The 18,474-nt window shown below is 34.3% G+C and overlaps 1 protein-coding gene across 1 annotated transcript in view; it reads left to right on the top strand.

The window, feature by feature from the left end:
- Positions 1-14,515, top strand: part of LOC140744353 (dopaminechrome tautomerase-like) — a 63,918-nt gene extending 49,403 nt beyond the window's left edge. The window contains exons 5-8 of the mRNA XM_073075920.1: positions 4,836-5,022; positions 5,983-6,177; positions 6,528-6,660; positions 12,178-14,515. Of these exons, the coding sequence (XP_072932021.1) occupies positions 4,836-5,022; positions 5,983-6,177; positions 6,528-6,660; positions 12,178-12,288 (626 nt within the window). The 3' untranslated portion in view covers positions 12,289-14,515. The remainder of the gene's footprint in view (positions 1-4,835; positions 5,023-5,982; positions 6,178-6,527; positions 6,661-12,177) is intronic.
- The last annotated feature ends 3,959 nt before the right edge of the window (positions 14,516-18,474 follow it).

The following is an 18,474-nucleotide window of genomic DNA, read 5'->3' on the forward strand; positions in this document are numbered from 1 at the left end:
GAAAAATGAATAAGGATATAAGTTTACATTGCTCGGCAGGAATAAAACAAAACTGTTTTAAGGAGGTCGTGGTACGAAATAAAATAATGTTGATGCAATATTGAAATAAAACTTTCCTGAACTATGATTGTTTTCAAAAGATGGTGGTAGGACCCCTGTTGGCATTGGTATAGTAATAGGTTGATAACGACGTCTAGGAACTTTAAAATTAAAGAAGGACAATAAAATTTAAGAAACGAACATAATTATATAAGATTGCTATAATTCTTAAATATAAATATCTGTAATTCGTTTATATTCGTATTATTTTATGTAAATACTAGCTGACCCGGCAAATGTTGTGTTGCCGTATAAATAAAGGGTGAACAACACTTATCACTTAGGGAATGAAAAATAGATAGTAGCCGATTCTCAGATCTACTGAATATGCATATAAAATTTGGTGAAAATCGGTAAAGCCGTTTCGGAGGAGTACGGTAACTAACATTGTGACACGAGTATTTTATATATAAGTTTAAGCATAGAAAAGCAAATACTATAGCAATAGTAGTAGTAATATAGTAGTTTGCTACTCCAAAGTAATTTTACTGTCAAAATAAAGACATACCCATCGGAAATATCTTGCCCACACCAGAGTATACATAATAATTAGTATGTCATTATTAATTTCCGACTTACTCACTTGAACGTAAAGGTGATCGAGTTTAACACGCATGTAATTGTATACGTAATACATAATAGTAAACATGATTTCTTTCACGCAGTCGTTGTGGTTGGCGTCGTAAACTCATAATTATCCTACTTCTGGATTCGGGTCTTACCTCACAGTAAGATGAATTTAGGCTATAAGTACATCGCGTTGGCCACATACAGATTTTAGAGTTTACACATCCTTAAGATTTTTTAAGAACACTTTAGCCATTTCCTCACGATGTTTTATATACCTTTGATAAAACGCGATTATTAATTTTTAATACGCAAAAAACTCTAAAATCTAATTAACTTGTACAACATCATAGTCTTTAAATACATACCTACTTATTTACGTAAGAGTAGTATCTATTAACAAATTCCCACACTCTATAAATAGTGGATAAGTGTGTCAATGGTTGTGAATAGTGATATTAATTCACAGGAATTTGCTCCAACCGTTACGCAATGTTAACAATTTATCTATTGTACAACAGAGGTTCTCAAACTCTACTTCTACTCTGTCACACACTTTTAAAATCAAAATAATCAGCGACAAAAATCTGTATCAGATATTCGGCAAAAAAGTCCTCTTATTTCTGCATGGGAAATGAAAAACCTCATTAACTTTTCTTAAAATATTACAAAAACAATTCTGCTATCGCCGTCTCAACAGCTTCAATATACCTCAATTTTTTCAATTTTTTGGGGTAGACCGCTGACCCCCAGTAAGCCTCCTTTGAAAAACACTGATCTATTAGTTTGAGATGTGACATAGTTCAATCCTCCTAGGTATTCAAGAAAACCTTGAATTTGTAGCAACCATTAATGACTTCAACTTTCAGTTTAATCTTGTGGGTAATGCAAATTGCTGGCTATTTGACATTCAATAAGTAGGTATTACCTTACATTAAGTAAGAGTAGGCATTAGGTCATCTTTAATGTAAATTTGATTGATGTGTGTCATATGTAAGCAATCTTTACGAAAAGTGGCAAAGGCGAAGCAGTTTTAAAATTTGTGAGAAAATAATAATTAAAGCAATTCCGGGATTATTATGTATTCTGTTCTACAAGGATCTATTATATTACAATCTAAATATATATAACTCAAAGGTGACTGACTGACATGGTGATCTATCAACGCGCAGCCCAAACCACTGGACGAATCGGGCTGAAATTTGGCATGCAGGTAGATGTTATGACGTAGGCATCCGCTAAGAAAGGATTTTGATCAATTCTACCCCCAAGCGGATAAAATAGGGGATGAAAATATTACTTCGTAACGCGAGCGAAGTCGCGGGCAAAAGCTCGTAATTATATAAAATCCTAGCAGAAGACAATATGTTCTTTATCTTTTGATTCCATTAGAAATCCGTCAACACTGTTGAATACACCGATTGAAATAATGACATATTTTCATAAGCATACTTATCGTAAGTATAGTGCAATTTACGTCTAGCGTTGGCGCCGTTCAACATGAACGGTTAATAGTTACTTTCGGTTCGCAAGTGCAACCGATTTAAACTGGATAGCATACCAAAGTCACTGTAGCGTGGAACGATTAGATTTGTATGGATAATGAACGGATAATTGAAGAAATATCGCCTATAAAAAGCATGAGAACGTTCCGGTCGGCCTTAATGTATTTGTTGTCGTTTCTTGTAATCCCGCATTCGAATAGAGTCAATAATTGGCTCGTCCGTGACATACTTGTACGCTAACACATGGCCAACACTCGGGGCTCACCCGTGTGTATACGGAACTCTGCTTTCTCCGAAATTACGTAATACGAATGATAAATTGTAATTAAGCCAACTTGGTTATTGTTACGTGAAATTGAAAGGTTGGCGCTTTTGTTTCCATGATCACCGTTTGGGCTAATTTTGCAAAGTAGTACTTTGTTTAGGCTGTAACTTCTTACTCTTAACTAGTGTTAATGACTCAGGTATACTGTTATTTTTAACCGACCTAGAAGTGTCTCCACTTTGCCCATTCTAGAATCAAACCTGAATTAGAATTAAACCTGTATTTTTTAAATGTTTTTTTATAAGATATGGCCTACTTTCATGGAACATTTGGATTTTAAATCATAAAAAGTATGTGATAATCATATGTATACAGTAACCCAACTGTTATCGTAAAATGTCACTGATCGTGAAGAACTTGTTGATATTTAAATAAGATAATCTACCTGAAGTTGATCATACATGCATTCTTATCCTCGAAGATTAAATCAAAAAGATTCATATAGTTAATATCACTTAGCATTAATCACCTGTTAAATGATGGTGAATCAAAATGATAAAGATATTGTGGTAAATCGCAGAAAGTAGGTACCTACATCTTTTTTTTCGCTTCAATCTAATATTTCATTTTCACTGTAATTATTTTTGTGCAAAAAATCATTCGTGTAATTCACTATAATCAAATAGATTGTGTAGGTATAATAATTAAATAATTCAAGTAATAATAAGATAAATTGTGTGAACATTACAGTCAGAGTTCAACGCTTTTTACTTAACCTAAGTCTAATAATAAATTTCATTGATAATGGTGACACTGCAAGAATAAAGTATTTATTTTTTGTCAATATTTATTTTGATTTAGTTACGGACATAGTTAAATATTTTTCAATTTATATCTAATAAGGATACCTGTAACTTATACCTTATAATAGGAATTAGATGTTTTTATTGGCTTTAGGTATATTGTTAGTACTTAGTTTTGACTATACCCACGTCGGAATTAAATCTATTATAATATATTACTTTTTTACTTCCTTGAACAAACTGGAAGGGAACAGCGCTTGACACTGTTGTTATTAGGCAGATATACGTAAGACTTTGCCCCGTGACCCCGTGTGTGCGGTCTCCCAGGGGATCGAGATACTTTGGAAAGCGCTGATACAGTGTAATTCTTAGCAATGTAAAAGATTTATGTCAAGTCAGGTCAACCTAAATATATCTTAAGTTACTAGAAACTTCTAAAGGAAACAGAATGAACATAACAAAATAAAAATAACAATATTAATATATTATTTATTGGATTGCGTGGCCATGGGTAAAATACAATACCAGATGAATATTGAATACTTTTCCTCTTTATTATTTGTTTACATGTATTTCTTGCATATTTTCTTTAATATGTTCAAAGGGTCATCTACTACGACCTGAATAGTCCTTTAGGGAAACCGATAAATTATTTTCAAGAAAATGGTTCTTAATTTATTTTTTTAAAATTTATTAATTTTTATTAAAATTTAAGAACTATATTCTTGAGGCCCTCCAAAATTTGTTGGTAATTACTAATAAGATATAATGTTCAATCTCATTTAATCCATTTTTTTTTATAATATTGAAGTAGAAAAAGAGCATGCAGGCCACTTGATAGTAAGTGGGTCCTGCGGCCCATGGACATCTGTAAAGAATCTCAGATAAGACAAAAGTTCCACATAAGGTCGACTACAAACTTTTAACTAACATCAAAATTAATTGTCGAATGCTTACTTTTTACAAAAGCCAGCATGTTGGTAGAGTAATGTATATCTTCTTCCCATACTTTGGAGTGGAAAATGAAAAGCGTTATTTATAGATTTTCGTGATACAACCAACTAAACAATAAACAATAATAAACGCTTTCTACACTCACAGCCCCACACTAGGATTCCTGTCGTGGGTGCCATGGACACACACATAGACAAATAGATAAACACCCAGACCTAGAAATCTAAATTCATCATTTAGATATCTGTCTGGCCAGGAATCGAACCCGGGACCCTTTGCGCGTCAGTCCGGTATGGTGGCCGCTCCGCCACGCGGGTCGTCAACTGTTAGGTTGTTACGGTTAATCAACTGCGGATGTGATTGGATAATTAATTTGCAAATTAATATAGCCAGTAGCGTCTGAACTTAGATGAGTAAATACATAGATAGATCACTCTGAACAAGAAAGTGTAACTAGTTTTGAGAATTGAAATTGTGGTGTTAAAGTTTTGCTACGTCTTCGTGCTGAAATGTCGATAAAATGTTTGAAATACTAATTGATTTATTAAATTAAGTAGTATTAGTTATTTATACGTACATTTTCTCTAAAAATGTATTTAATTTGTCAATCAATTGACAAAAGTGTGTACGATTGTTTTCCAGGTATAATAGTGTACGATGCTCAGCGGGACAACGCCTGGCGTGTGACCCACGCGTCCATGTACCCCGACCCTGACCTCGGGGAGTACGACATCGGTGGCGATCGCTTCACCCTCATGGACGGTATTGTGGGCCTCGCGCATTCCCCAGCTCAAGGTCTGGTGTACTACCAGCCTCTGGCCACTGATAGGTAAGGATCTACTCTCTCAACTGCGATTTACCTTTCTATTTACTATAACAGATATAGGTTTAGGTGATAGATGCCTTCGTGGTACGCGTTGAATGCTTCGAGGCGAAAATCTTCTAAGTACAGGAAGAAACCTGGAGTTATGTAAGATTCTTACGCACTAAAACTTCTTTGGTGAATGGGGCACACATTTAAGTGCTAGAATCCTTCGTGGTTCGATTCTGAAGACATCACCTGGACTGTAAGTTCTGGACTGGAGGACTGGAGTTCTGGCTTGAAGATTGATGAAGAGACATTTAAAAGAGGCGTGTCGCCTTGGTATTTGAAGGCAGCAACGCACCTGTGGCTAACCTATGGTAAGGTTCAAATTTTATCTAGGGTTGATTACAGATGCTCATGAGCGACAATTGACACTTATCAATAGCTGGACTGTATGCTCAATATGCTCATGTATAGATTTGGTTAAAAAAACTTGACCGATTGATAAATTGAAAAGTAAAAGTTGTTAATGTTTATCGGATTAAGTGCTCGTTCATTTTTATGAAGTTAAAAATCATGAAACGCGATTTTATGAGGTTTTAATTTTTTTATTGCTTTTTAATTACAGACAGTTACTTTTAAGTACCTCAGAGTAATAAAGTATAGAGCGAGCCTACTCGGGTGCGAACAACAGAATACTGTTACTTTTGGCAGTATTGGTATAGTAGGAAGTTCAATTATAATTAAAGTTTAAGCAAAGTGATTTATCTATTTTTTTCATTTTGTTAGTAAATATTGTACAACTGGTGCTGTGAAAGCACTAGCTTACATGATAAATGTGTTATATACTTAGGTATAAAGCATATAACACATTTATCATGTAAGCTAGTTTTAAACACGTGCCTATCCGTACATAGGTGTAGGAGGATGTTAATAAAATATTTTATATTATTACTCTAACTATTTACTACTCTATTTTTCCAGAATATTCAGTGTGTCAACGGCCGTTCTCACATCAGGTCCTCCGGCCGAGGGCACTGATTTGCCAATCAACCTGGTAGGCCGCAAGTCCTCCCAAGGTCTCGGTTTAGCCGTAGACCCCCGTGATGACACCATCATCTTCAGCCCCATGTCTGAAACCGCCATTGCTGCGTGGAACCCTCTTACTAATGCCCATAAGTAAGTTAAGTTAAGACTACGTATAATATATTTTGACACTCATAAAATAGAGATATAAGACATACTTATTAATAAAATGTTACACAATTCAAAGTATATTAGATCAGTAGTAATTTATGAATGCAGTAGGATGTAACTCATGCTCCCATTTCTAAGAAATTAGAGAGAGCATAGCTTGGTTATGATAGGGAATCATATTCCAAAAAACTTAAGAGAAAGTGAGTGGAAAAGAAGAAATAAAGTATGCAGTTTTGAATATTGAAAATAAGTCTGCAATTTCTTTTTCAACCACGTCTCTGTAAAAACAAAATCTCTCCGAATAGTAACGGTATGTTTTATTGTTATTCCAGGGTGTTAGCGCAAGACTCGGACAAATTGCAATTCTGCGCGGAAGTGAGGTGGGCGGAGCGCGACAACGGCGCTGTTTGGGCTCTCTCCACAAGATTCCACAAGTACTTCAAGCGAACTGTCTCCAAGCACGAGGTATTGTTTTTTTATAATATAAGGAGAAGCAATTCAGCATGCAATCCACCTAATGATAAGTGGTACTGCCGGCCATGGACATCCGTAATCAACCCCAGATAGGATTACATATTCCTACTTGAGGTACACAGATGCACCGCTACCTCTGAGGACTAAGCTGGAACGCTTCGGATAACTATGTCTCCTTTACCACACCCTTCAAACCAGAACACAGCAACGCTTAACACTGCGGTATTCAATGTATTATCACGGTTCCATATCCGAACGGTAAAAACGAGACTCTATTACTGAACCTTCGATGTCTATATATCTGTCATAGGGCTATATATCTATGTATTTAACCAAAACAGATAGACCCAAATGTTTACTGAGTTTTTATTACGGTGGCCTCCATAACAACAAACATGAAAAATAAGAATAGCTTGAATAAAAATAGGAGACGCCATACAAGGTACCGCTATAAACATTATTGGGATTAATTTGGCGTGTTTGTCCAAATCAAGAAGCGCACAATGTGTCGAATTAGCTTCTCATAACGAGGTTATAGTTCCTAAAAATAGCACGTAGTAGCAGTCTATATTGTTTCGTCGTCTAAGTTATAATGTTATCGATCGAACTTATTCTATATTTGCTACCTAAGTTTGAGAGTTTCATACACACAATTTAAATGCACTTATTTCTTCAAATACTTAAACATTGCAACATGTATGTATTTTGACGTCATAGGTTTTTTACGCACATAGTCAAATGCTTATTCATTACGAGCATCGTGCATAAAATGCCTAGTAATATCCTTCAGTAGAATGAAGTCATTCAAGATTTATTGTTCGTTACCTGTAATTAATTTAATAAGAATGTTAGAATAGGAAAATCTTTTTTTCTCAAGTCCACGAGTTCAGTCGAGGTAACGGCCGGTCTTCATGATTATAGCATATAGCATAAACTCTCGGCTGCAGCGCTATGATACGAGCCACCATTATACATACTCTGTAAAAAAATGTAGTATATCTATTACGGTTCAGAAGGTAGAGCCCTGTGACAGACGGACAGTACCCTTACCATGAGCTTTTACGTTTCGACAAATATGACTGTTTTGGTATTTGTTTACGTATTTGCTCATACTATTTCCATTCAGCGCCCCTAGCGGATTATATACAAGTCTTGAAAATTGTATGGGCCAATACGTAAACAAATACCAAAACAGTCATATTTGTCGAAACGTAAAAACTCATGGTAATGGTACAGGCGGACAAACCGACAGACTGTGGAAGCTAAGTAATTGCTTCCGTTTTTACCCTTTGGGAACCATAAAAACAGGTGCCTAGTGAGTTCTTCCTCAAAGCCGACGATTTTATATTATAAAAAAGTTATGGTCTTATGACCCTTGATCTCTGGGTTTCGCGCGTGGGTTTCGCCAGTAATAAATACGAGTAGAAGAGAATGAAATATTCCTTATTTCCTGCTGCTGCTGCTTATTTCCTGCCTTATTTATTGCTGCGTATTCGAGTGTATTGTCCTTTAATGAACATATAATGATTATATGGTATTTTTGTACATTTATGTTTGTAAATTGTTTGTAAATAGATTGTATATAAGTAATATAATCAATCTATCCAATTTCTGCTTACCGAAGATCTAAATTTGATTACTTCTTCTTAAAAGCAAATATTGTCAGCCTATCTTCGGTAGGTCTCCAAGTTCGGCCTTTTCGGCTGTGCGTTGATCTCTGGCACAGTGAATTCAGTCAGTTAATAGTCTTGATGATATTTTTAGCTAGGTACTTGTATTTCACGCCAAATATCCACCATGGTTTACAAACATATTTCTAAAGACACTTGGGTATTTAAGACGAATGTACCTTAACTATCAAAACAGCTGTCTGGAAGATCCGGAATTTCATAAACATGCAAGATACGCTCGAGAAATATAACCTTTGCTATCGGGTATAATTATATAATGCGATAACCCGTACGATAAAAAATATTATTGATCTTGGAATAAAATACCTAACGTAAGGAATTCCACTGGTTCACCCGCTCGATTTAATGTAACTGCCTATCAGTGGGAAACAATATTATCAATATTTATGTACGCACCTAAGTTAGTACGTATGTTTTATATTGATGATAATTTTCTTAAAAATATGTATTTTCTATTAGAGTATGTATCATTACTTCACAGAATTTGATCCTTATAAAGAATACCATCTGATGGCGTAGTAATAATAGTGATCTTTCTTGTGGAAAAAAACGAATGTTGTTGTTCTGTAAATAGAGTGGACAAATTGTCGTTTGCATCTGTCGAATTCCAATATGGCATAAGTTCTCATGTATATTTCTAACCAGTTTAATGCTAAATTCTTCTGATAGTATTTATCTTTTGCTGCCTCCTAAGATTTTTAAAATATACCCATTTTTTCAATTAACTTGCTTATGTTATTTTGTATTTCCACATTCTTATTTTGATCCTTTAAAACATCTTCCATCTTTATTAAATTGACAATTTAATTGTTCATCTTTATTCTCATCAGGGACTAATACAGGATTCCTGCTAAAACAGTCAGCTTCTAAATTTGTTTTATCTGGAGCATATTTGATTTGAAAATCATATTGGGATAGATACTGTGTCAAATCTCCTAACTCTTCATCTGTACAAGATTTTAGGTTCAATATTTCCTTGTCCCTGTAGTCCCGGGACTAGAATAGGGCTACGGTATCCCCTGCCTGTCGTAAGAGGCGACTAAAAGGGGGCTTCCGGGGTTGCGGGCGGCAAGATTGGGAGGTCGAGCCGTCCGGTAAGCAACTCCGGGAAGGACGGCGGTGTTGTGTGGTCGCATACCGTCGTAAACACCAGACGGTGTGGCGAGTCCTGGAGCTTGCCTGGGTGGAGCCCGAAGGGGCGACGCGTTCAGAGGACTCCGGTTGCGTTCTGTAGGAGATCCCGGAGTCCTCTTGGCAACGTAGAGGAAGGCCACCGGGGGGGTTTTAGTGCGGTAAAAATCCCACATAACCCTGTGTCGCTCCCACGGCACCGGGTACCTTTTGAAGGTTTCCCCCTCGTAAAAAAAAAAAGGTTCATATTTTCCAACGGTTTGTAGTCTGAATAAACTGTAAATGTTTTACCTATCAACCAATATTGCCAATATCTCACAGCTTCTTTGATAGGTAAACATTCCAAGTATATTGCTTTCTTTTTACACGCTTTTTATTAGCTTCACCTGTATGTTTGTATGTTTGTTTGTATGTTTGTAACCGACTTCTTTGGGCGCGATTTTGACCCACTTTAAACGGCCAGATTTCGTTCAAACTTTGTAGATTTATTTCACAATTATACTATTTACTGTTCCTTAATTGATTCCTAGATTCATTTAGATTTTCTACTTTTTAGTTAATTTTATCATAAAAGCGTGTTTTTTAGTTTTTTGAACTATATTTATTCTTTTGAGCTTCATTGAGTTTTTTCTAAAAGTAAACTATTGGTTTTTCTTTTCCGTCTGTTTGTATTTGTTTTAAAATGGCATCAATACCTTCTAAAGAAGCATCAACATAAATATTTATGGGTAAATCTTGATCGAATATTTCCAAGGCTGGTTGTGAACATAATAGGGGTTTTCATCATCTGGTGGTAGAACCCTTTGTGGTTCGACTCCGGCGGCACCACCGCCACACCTATTCTACTAATCACCTATCTACCTAATAACAGCAGTGTTAAGCGCTGCTGTGTTCCGGTTTGAAGGGTGTGGTAAGGGAGACAGACTTTTCCGAGGCGTTCCAGCTTAGTCCTCAGGGGTAGCGGCGCATCTGTGGCCGACCTCAGGTAGGAATATCTAATCCTATCTGGGGTTGATTACAGATGTCCATGGGCGGCAGTAGCCACTTACCATCAGGTGGACTGCATGCTCGTCTGCTACTCTTATATTATAAAAAAAAAAAAAAAACTCAAATGCTTTCTGGCATTCAGCAGACCAAACAAACTTTTGATTTTTCCTGAGTAAATTATGTAATGGGTCTAATACTATTGCACTCCTTGGTAAAAAAATATCTTTCCTAGAAATTGTCTTATATTTTTTTTCTTTGGGACAGGCCTTTTTTTTTCGGAACTAAATTGTCTTTTATTGGTCTTATATAATTATTTTGTATTATATGGCCCAAATATTTCACTGAATCTGTGGCAAATGTGCATTTTGTAAATTATAACCTAAAACCTTCTACCTTAATAGCTTCTAACAACTGCGTCTATTCTCGCTTCATATCCATTGATAGTACCAATATCATACTTACTTTTTGCAAAAACGGACTTATATTTGGAAACCAACTTATCTATTTCAGATTTTTGATAAAGATTCAAATGATCAGTTTTTATTTCAAAATTGTTCTCTTTCACATGTTCATTAAAAAATATTTTGAATTCCTTTATAGTGCTGCAGTTCTCTCTATTTATAAGTCAGTCTATTGTTTTCTATTGGCTATAACCTCTTGTTCAATATTTAGATCACTTTTCTGAGTGATCTTTTAAAGTGTTTTATACATAAACATATTTTTCTATCTTAAAAATATTTATTCTTAGAGTTGTCAAACCGTTTGTCTTTTTAACACCATTAATAGTTACTAAATTAGCTTCATTCAAAATATTTCTTTTTCCTTTTAACTTTAATAACTTAATTAATTAAAGAAACATTTGAACCTGAATCATAGACTCCATATATTTCTAAATCATTATTTACTAATAGTTTGATTAATGGTGTGGTTATTCGTTTTATTGTTCGGCTTCATTCAACTCCGCTTCTATTACTGAATTGTTTACGTGTTTGATGAAGTTCTTCTTCATATTAGCGTCTTCTTTTCTTTTAAACCAGCATGTTTCAGCTTCAAGATGATAACGAATGCCTTTATTTAGATCTTCACAAATCTTACATGGACTTTTATCATATTTTGTCTGAAATATAATTTATTATTTTAAATTCTAAAGTAAGTTTCAAATTGACCCCGTCGCTCATTTGAAAGGTTTTCCCATATTTCGTTATTCTAGCCCAGTCGTCGCATATATGGGTGCATGCAGGTAATTAAAGACATGTTATATAGAATAATCATACTTTTCCAGGAAGAATCAGGAAATAAAATACCTACTTCCGGGTACTTTCCTACAACGATATTTTCTGCTAAGTTCCGTTAAGGTTATTAAGCTGTACCTATAGCTAAATAATAAGATGTAATTTTATGAACAGCAATGTTAAATTAATGCCGGTATTTTTATGGATACCGTTCCTATATGAACGTTCATTTAGATTATCGCAAACAATTCGCCGCCAGATTACTTTGCGACTAACGAGGAAAACGCCGGGCAGACATAATCATTTATCGCGACAAAAAAACGAACGCTAGGGGTAACGGACGAATATTCGTAGCGAGTATCGAAAACGTCGGAGTGAGTTAGACTCTTGTATTTGCGCGTATTCGTCTATACCCGGCGAGTATCCAAATGTTGCATTAAGTCATACAATTGTTTGTGTATTTTCAGATCAACGTGCGCATAGTCCGCGTTGTAGACGACGGGTACGGGCCGATCCAGCCGCACGTGCTTCGCCGTGCTGCCAACTTCACTTCACTACGCCCCGCCACGTCCTACTAAGTGTTATTTCTAGGGATGGCGATCTAAGATCGATCAATTGAATAATCGATTATTTGGATAATCGATTATTTTAATCGATCTTCAGTAATGAATCGATTCAGTGAATCGAAATTAGATTTTCTCGAAGTTCATAGAATATTAACAAATGTGTTATAGACATTTTGTGCTCACGGATACGTATTTCAGTGATTGTTTGGTCCTTACCACCTTTTTTTTGTTTTCGCCAGTTTCGCTCCCGAAAAGATCGAATTTCGATTTTTGGAGAATCGATTATTTAGGCCTCGATTTTTATGTGAATCCATTTATCCCACTTCGATTCGAAACGATCTTTTTCGGAAAGAATCGCCATCCCTAGTAATTTCTCTCCTAACAATTTCTCTGAATAGCTCACAGATCATCACACAAAACACACGCCTAAAACAAACCTTTTGTAAATACTTCCCAATCATCGTCATGTTTCTACTTGTTTAATAACGTGTTTCTATTTGTTGAGATTTCAATACTATTTCTTTGTAGAGCGTAAGCTACATACAAGGATAACAAATATACAAATATCTGGGCATTAATCAGAGAATGTAAGCATTACAGAGTAAGAATACTACTTATTACATATCAATATATGTGTGTAAAGATCAAGTGAAATAAAATAAAAAATATCAATTAAGTTATCAATAACAATTTTACATAAATTACTCACGAAATCCGCATAATTTTGTTTAAATTCCAAAATGAAATTTTATATTTTTAACTATGGTTTCTAACTATGGTATTTTGACAAATTTAATCGAAACAGAGCGCCTTTTCTTTTGTTTTTGAAAGAGTATGTAATTAATTACTTTTAATTTAACAGAATAAACTACCTTTTATGACATACAATAATAGCACCAGCTATAACAATAGTGAATTCTAAATTCAAATATTATTTAATAATACAATCAGACAGACTTAAAATCATCAGAAATAATTTCTTCAGAAACATTTGTGAAAGATGTTAAAACATCTTTCTTTACGAGGCTTAGCATTTTATTTTGAAAACAACCCTAGGTCACAACCCTCGTGTTGAAAATCACTTTATATTCTAGTGCTTTAGTGCCACGCTAGTGCTAGGGCTTATCCAGTTTACTTAACTCTAGTGCTGTATGCACTAAAATTATAACAGTTTTTTGTAAATATATAGTCATATAATAATAATTCAGCTTCTTTTTTATTTTTATCTTACTTTTTCTTTAAAAGTTATTTCAGGAGGAAAATGTGCAAAATCTTTTTTCACTGTTTATAACTGCACTCTAATTAAACTTGAATACGCGATATAATTGTATTTGTATATTGCAAAACATTTATGAAAATTCGTACCTTCTATTAATTTATTAATAAGGCGTAATTATGCTTGAATTATAAGTCTTGACCGAAATCCAGAGGCGTAGCGTTGTTTCAAACTGCCCGGGCGGATATTAAATTTGCAGTTCTCTGAAAATTGGTCGGCGGCAAAAAGGTCCACCATGTATGAAATTTTGTGTCACCCTAAACAAGTCGCTCGGTTACAATTGCCGTCAAGAAAATGGGGTGGCAATTCAGTAAGTTTTTCCTGTACGATAAACTATTTCGTTTCTAAAAGGAACTTTGTAGTTTGTAAAATTTGCCGCCCCAACATGTGTTACCCGGGAGGCTTATGCCCTCAACTCCCGGTGCCCTACGCCTCTGCCGAAATTCAGTTATTTTTTTACGCTATTCGTTCTCAGGTGGTTTATGTATGAACCTCTTTGTACGAATACTTTTTGGGTGATTGAGTAATCTATTTATAAATCATTTAGGTATTTATAAATATGTATATGTCGAGAATTATTATGTATTGACAACCTTCAAGGTACCAAATTGAGTTCTAGTTTGATAGTAATATGCTAAGTATGTTAAATCTGAATAAAATGTTTGGTATGTATTTAATTGTGTATTTTTAAGAAACATTATATGAAACAAGTTTTCAATATTTGTGACATTTATGAGCAATATTAATAACATTATTGTTTCCTATTAAACGAACTTGATAATGACGTATGACGTAATGTAAGGAATTACCGTCCATTGTATGTGATAACATATTATTATAATGTATAATTATTATTTATGTATTTCGTGACCTGCTAAAGCTGTATCTTAATAAGCTATGTACTTTAGCTAGATTTTATATTTTTATATTACATAAAAATAAAAATGTGAATAATAAAACATATTTAGGCATATTTTATTCCATACCTTCACCATAAGATATTGTATATGAATTCTATGAGTTTAATCAATACTATTATTTTTAACTTAAACACCTCTGAGTACTATTATATTTATTACACAATCACATTACATTGCAATACTTTATTTAAATATACAAATTAAATATCGTTCCTCAAACGGGCAGAGTAAGCTTATGATCACAATAGGAAAAGAACACCCGTCAGGTGCGTCGTTCGGCTTTTATAGCGGTCTTCCATCCCTACTATCATCGATAATAAAAATGTTGCAAAAGTCCTCCGATAGATGGTAGTACTGTCGTCTACTCTTCTTTGCGCCAATGTTGCCTCTTTTAACCGGTAGATGGCGGTGAATTCAACCAAATTAATTTGATTGCCAACATTATAGATATCATATATCCATGTATAAGTATTAAAATTTTAAATTATACGTTCACAATATATGTTTTGCTACATCCGAGACTTCAAATGGACTGCTTATGTGATAAATAAAAAGTTGGATCCGCTGAGTACCAGATTTAGCGCTTCGAAATAAAAGTATTGGCCATGGAAAAAACGGTACAAAAAACCTCTAAAAAGTTATTCAAATGATAACCGTGTGTTATTCAATGATCAGATGAATATGCATACAAATATTGATAGGCAATTAGTACGAAATTGTACGGGACTATCCCGTAGACCAATTATTATCCCGCATCTATGACTCATATTTAAAATGAAGCTATTTGTTACAAACTCATATAAGTACATATTTAACCTTAGAAAACTCCACGAAAGCCATATGTAACCATCAGAATCCTTTGTTTATTTACTAAATCCCTCTTATAGAGCTCAATGAACTCTTTGTATGTTATGTTTAATAATTTTATTACTAAAGGAGGTCCTTAAACTTTGGTTTGGATTTCTTTATTTTATTAAGGGCAATGGTTTTTATGTCAAGGAAAATTAAAGCAGGATACTCAGTTCAATCAGCAATGTTGTTTGTTACAGAATGTACATGTTTTTTTAAAGTACGATATGATTAAACTTTATTAAATTCCAGCTTGTGGGTAATTTGTGGTCGTTTTTTTATCACTGGTTCAGTGAAATAATTTAAGAGATAACTACAGTCTAATCTATCGGACCGAAGTCCAGCTATGAACTATCGTTTCGAGAATACGGATATTTATAAATATAACCTAAATCGGTGAAGTCGTTGAAAGATATACGAGCACTATATAATAAAGATATTGTATATGTATTTAGTATATATATATATACGTTAAGATAAATAAAAGGTAAAAGGTAGTAGAACACTTTGTGGTTCGACTCCGGTAGCACCACTGTCACACCTATTTCTGCCTAACAAATATTGTGCGATATTGTGTTCTAATTTAAAGGGTGTGGTAAAGGAGACATACTTTTCCGAGGCATTCCAGCTTAGTCCTCAGAGGTAGCGGCGCATATGTGGCTGACCTCAGGTAGGAAACTAATCCTAATCCGGTAATAAACTATCTGGGGTTGACTACAGATGTCCATGGGTGGCAGAAGTCACTTACCATCAGGTGGTCTGCTTGCTTATCTGCTACTTCTATATTAAAAACAAACTATTATTTATTCCAAAAGTATGTTTAAACTACCATCATTATTTTATAATAGTCCATTTCCGCGAGTTACTGACAAATCTCGATTGGGAATTTCATATTTGTTAAATGAATAATATTTCTGATAACCTTATGTTCAAGTACGAATACTTTTATAATGCGGGTATGCGGTATTGTCATTTTATGTTAATAAGAACTTAGAATAGGTAATAATTGGTAGAAAATACGCTTAATATGCACAATAAAATTAAAAAAAAGAATTATTAAAATCGGTCCACTAACGGCAGAGTAATTGGTGTACAAACAAAAAAAAAAAAAAAAGATACCGGCCGAATTGATAACCACCTCCTTTTTGAAGTCAGTTAAAAAGACGAATGATAAACTAAGAAACAAAACAAAAGAAAAAATCAAACTGTATGCTTATTACTAAATTTATATTACCTATAACTTAATATTTAAAAATTATTTAATGACCACTTCTAAGTCATTCTTAACCGTTACTAATATAATTAATGACAGCATAAAGCATGTCGGTGTGGTTATTTAAAGTATGCGTCAAAATCGTGTTCCCGTGCAAAACATTCAATTAGTTACGCTCATGCTAAATAAATGGCATAATTTTATTGGGATTTATACCTATACATGTAAACATAGCTACAGTTAGTAATAATGAAAACGACTAAACGTGATCAACGTAGCGTGGGATCAAGCTACTTGGGGCGGAAGTTAAATTTGCCGCCCTCTATTATGACATAGGTTGGCAAAAATACATTTCTACAGTTAATCCCGGGATAGTTCCGGGACAATATAATTAAAAAAATACTTTAAATGGTTACTTAAAAAATAAACTTTCGGAAGATTGAATCTGAAAGGAATAAGAAAGGTTTTTGGATAGATTCGAAGGTGGCAGCACCTTTTTAGTTGGGCTCCGGAAGCACCACTGCCACACCTATTTCACGCATCCGAGACGTTCCAAACTTTGACCTCAAAGGTAACCTGGTAAGGGGACCCTGAGGTATTTCAACTCCAATTCTATCTGGAATTAAGATGTTCATTGGCTGCAGTTCCCGCGAACCATCTGGCAAATTACGTGATCATTTGCTACTTCTACATTACAAATAACATTACTATGCTTTTAAAAAAGCAAAAACCACGCTAGTATACTTAATCAAACTAAAAAGTAATCGTTGTTGTAATTTAGTAACTTTGCCATGAACTTTCTTTAAGGTGCTCCAACACCACCTCTGATGAGGGCAATGGGACAAAATAAAATCGTATATCCTCATCAGTTCTTGATAATTGTTCAGAATTTTGAAATAAACTAACTGTTTAAAGTGGGTAAACATCGAGTTCGAAGATTCCGTTACATATATACATACATACAAGCCAAGCCAAGCCAATAAAAGCGTGATGAAAACTGTCAACATTTTGCTTCAATGCAATCTTCCGCCAGGCGTTTTCTTGTTTTTTTATCTAACCGTCCTAAATTCCTAACTCTTTATAATTCTCATAGCGCACGTAATCCGTAAACGGTGTCAAATGTTATCAATTCGAGGAAATGTCATCTGTTATTTTACTCTATGCCTTCTGTGGTATACTCGTATACAAGTTATAAGTTTTTGTTGACACCTTTTTTTCGTTCGTAACCTTTTTGCTAAGATTTGTGCAATGAAGATTACAGACAGGTTCTCAGTTCAAGAAACACATGAGTCAGCTACATTGTGGATCGATGTTTATTTCTAAGACCGATATTACAATACTATTGGTTTTAAGGAGGACGTGACTATATGAAACGTAAATGACCCGCAAACGGAAACGCGCGGCGGGAAAATACGCTGTACTCATAATTATCTTAGTACTTATAGGGTTTATTATTTTCCGAGTACTAAAAGTTAAAAACAAGTACTTTCTTTGTTAATTATCTATTTTATACTTCTTTTATTTCCATATTTACTTTGGTTAGTAACTATAAAAATAATTGAAGTGTCTGTCTATTTTAATTTCGTCGGTATTTTATGACGCTATATTTAAAAAAAAAGAAATTTCTGCGGAAATCAATATCTTTAAAACTTCTCTGTCTTGCTTGCCTATTCATAAGACACATTTATTTTATTTTGAGTCTGTAGGTACACATAAATTTTGAATTTTAGTAGTTTTAAAGAAAATATGAAGGAAAAATTATGAATAAATAATTAAAAAAAAAGAAATTTCTGTGGAAAACAATATCCTTAAAACTTGTCTCTGTCTTGCTTGCCTGTTCATAAGACACATTTATTTTATTTCGAGTATAGGTCATAGATTAGTAAAGATACTTCGCCGCCTTGAAATTGAATGAAGCCACAAACGGCTTATTAGTAAGT

Source organism: Epargyreus clarus, unplaced genomic scaffold, assembly GCF_041222505.1.
Source record: "Epargyreus clarus isolate Ecla_fem2 unplaced genomic scaffold, WU_Ecla_fem_2.2 ptg000008l, whole genome shotgun sequence".
NCBI classification, from domain to species: Eukaryota; Metazoa; Arthropoda; class Insecta; order Lepidoptera; family Hesperiidae; genus Epargyreus; species Epargyreus clarus.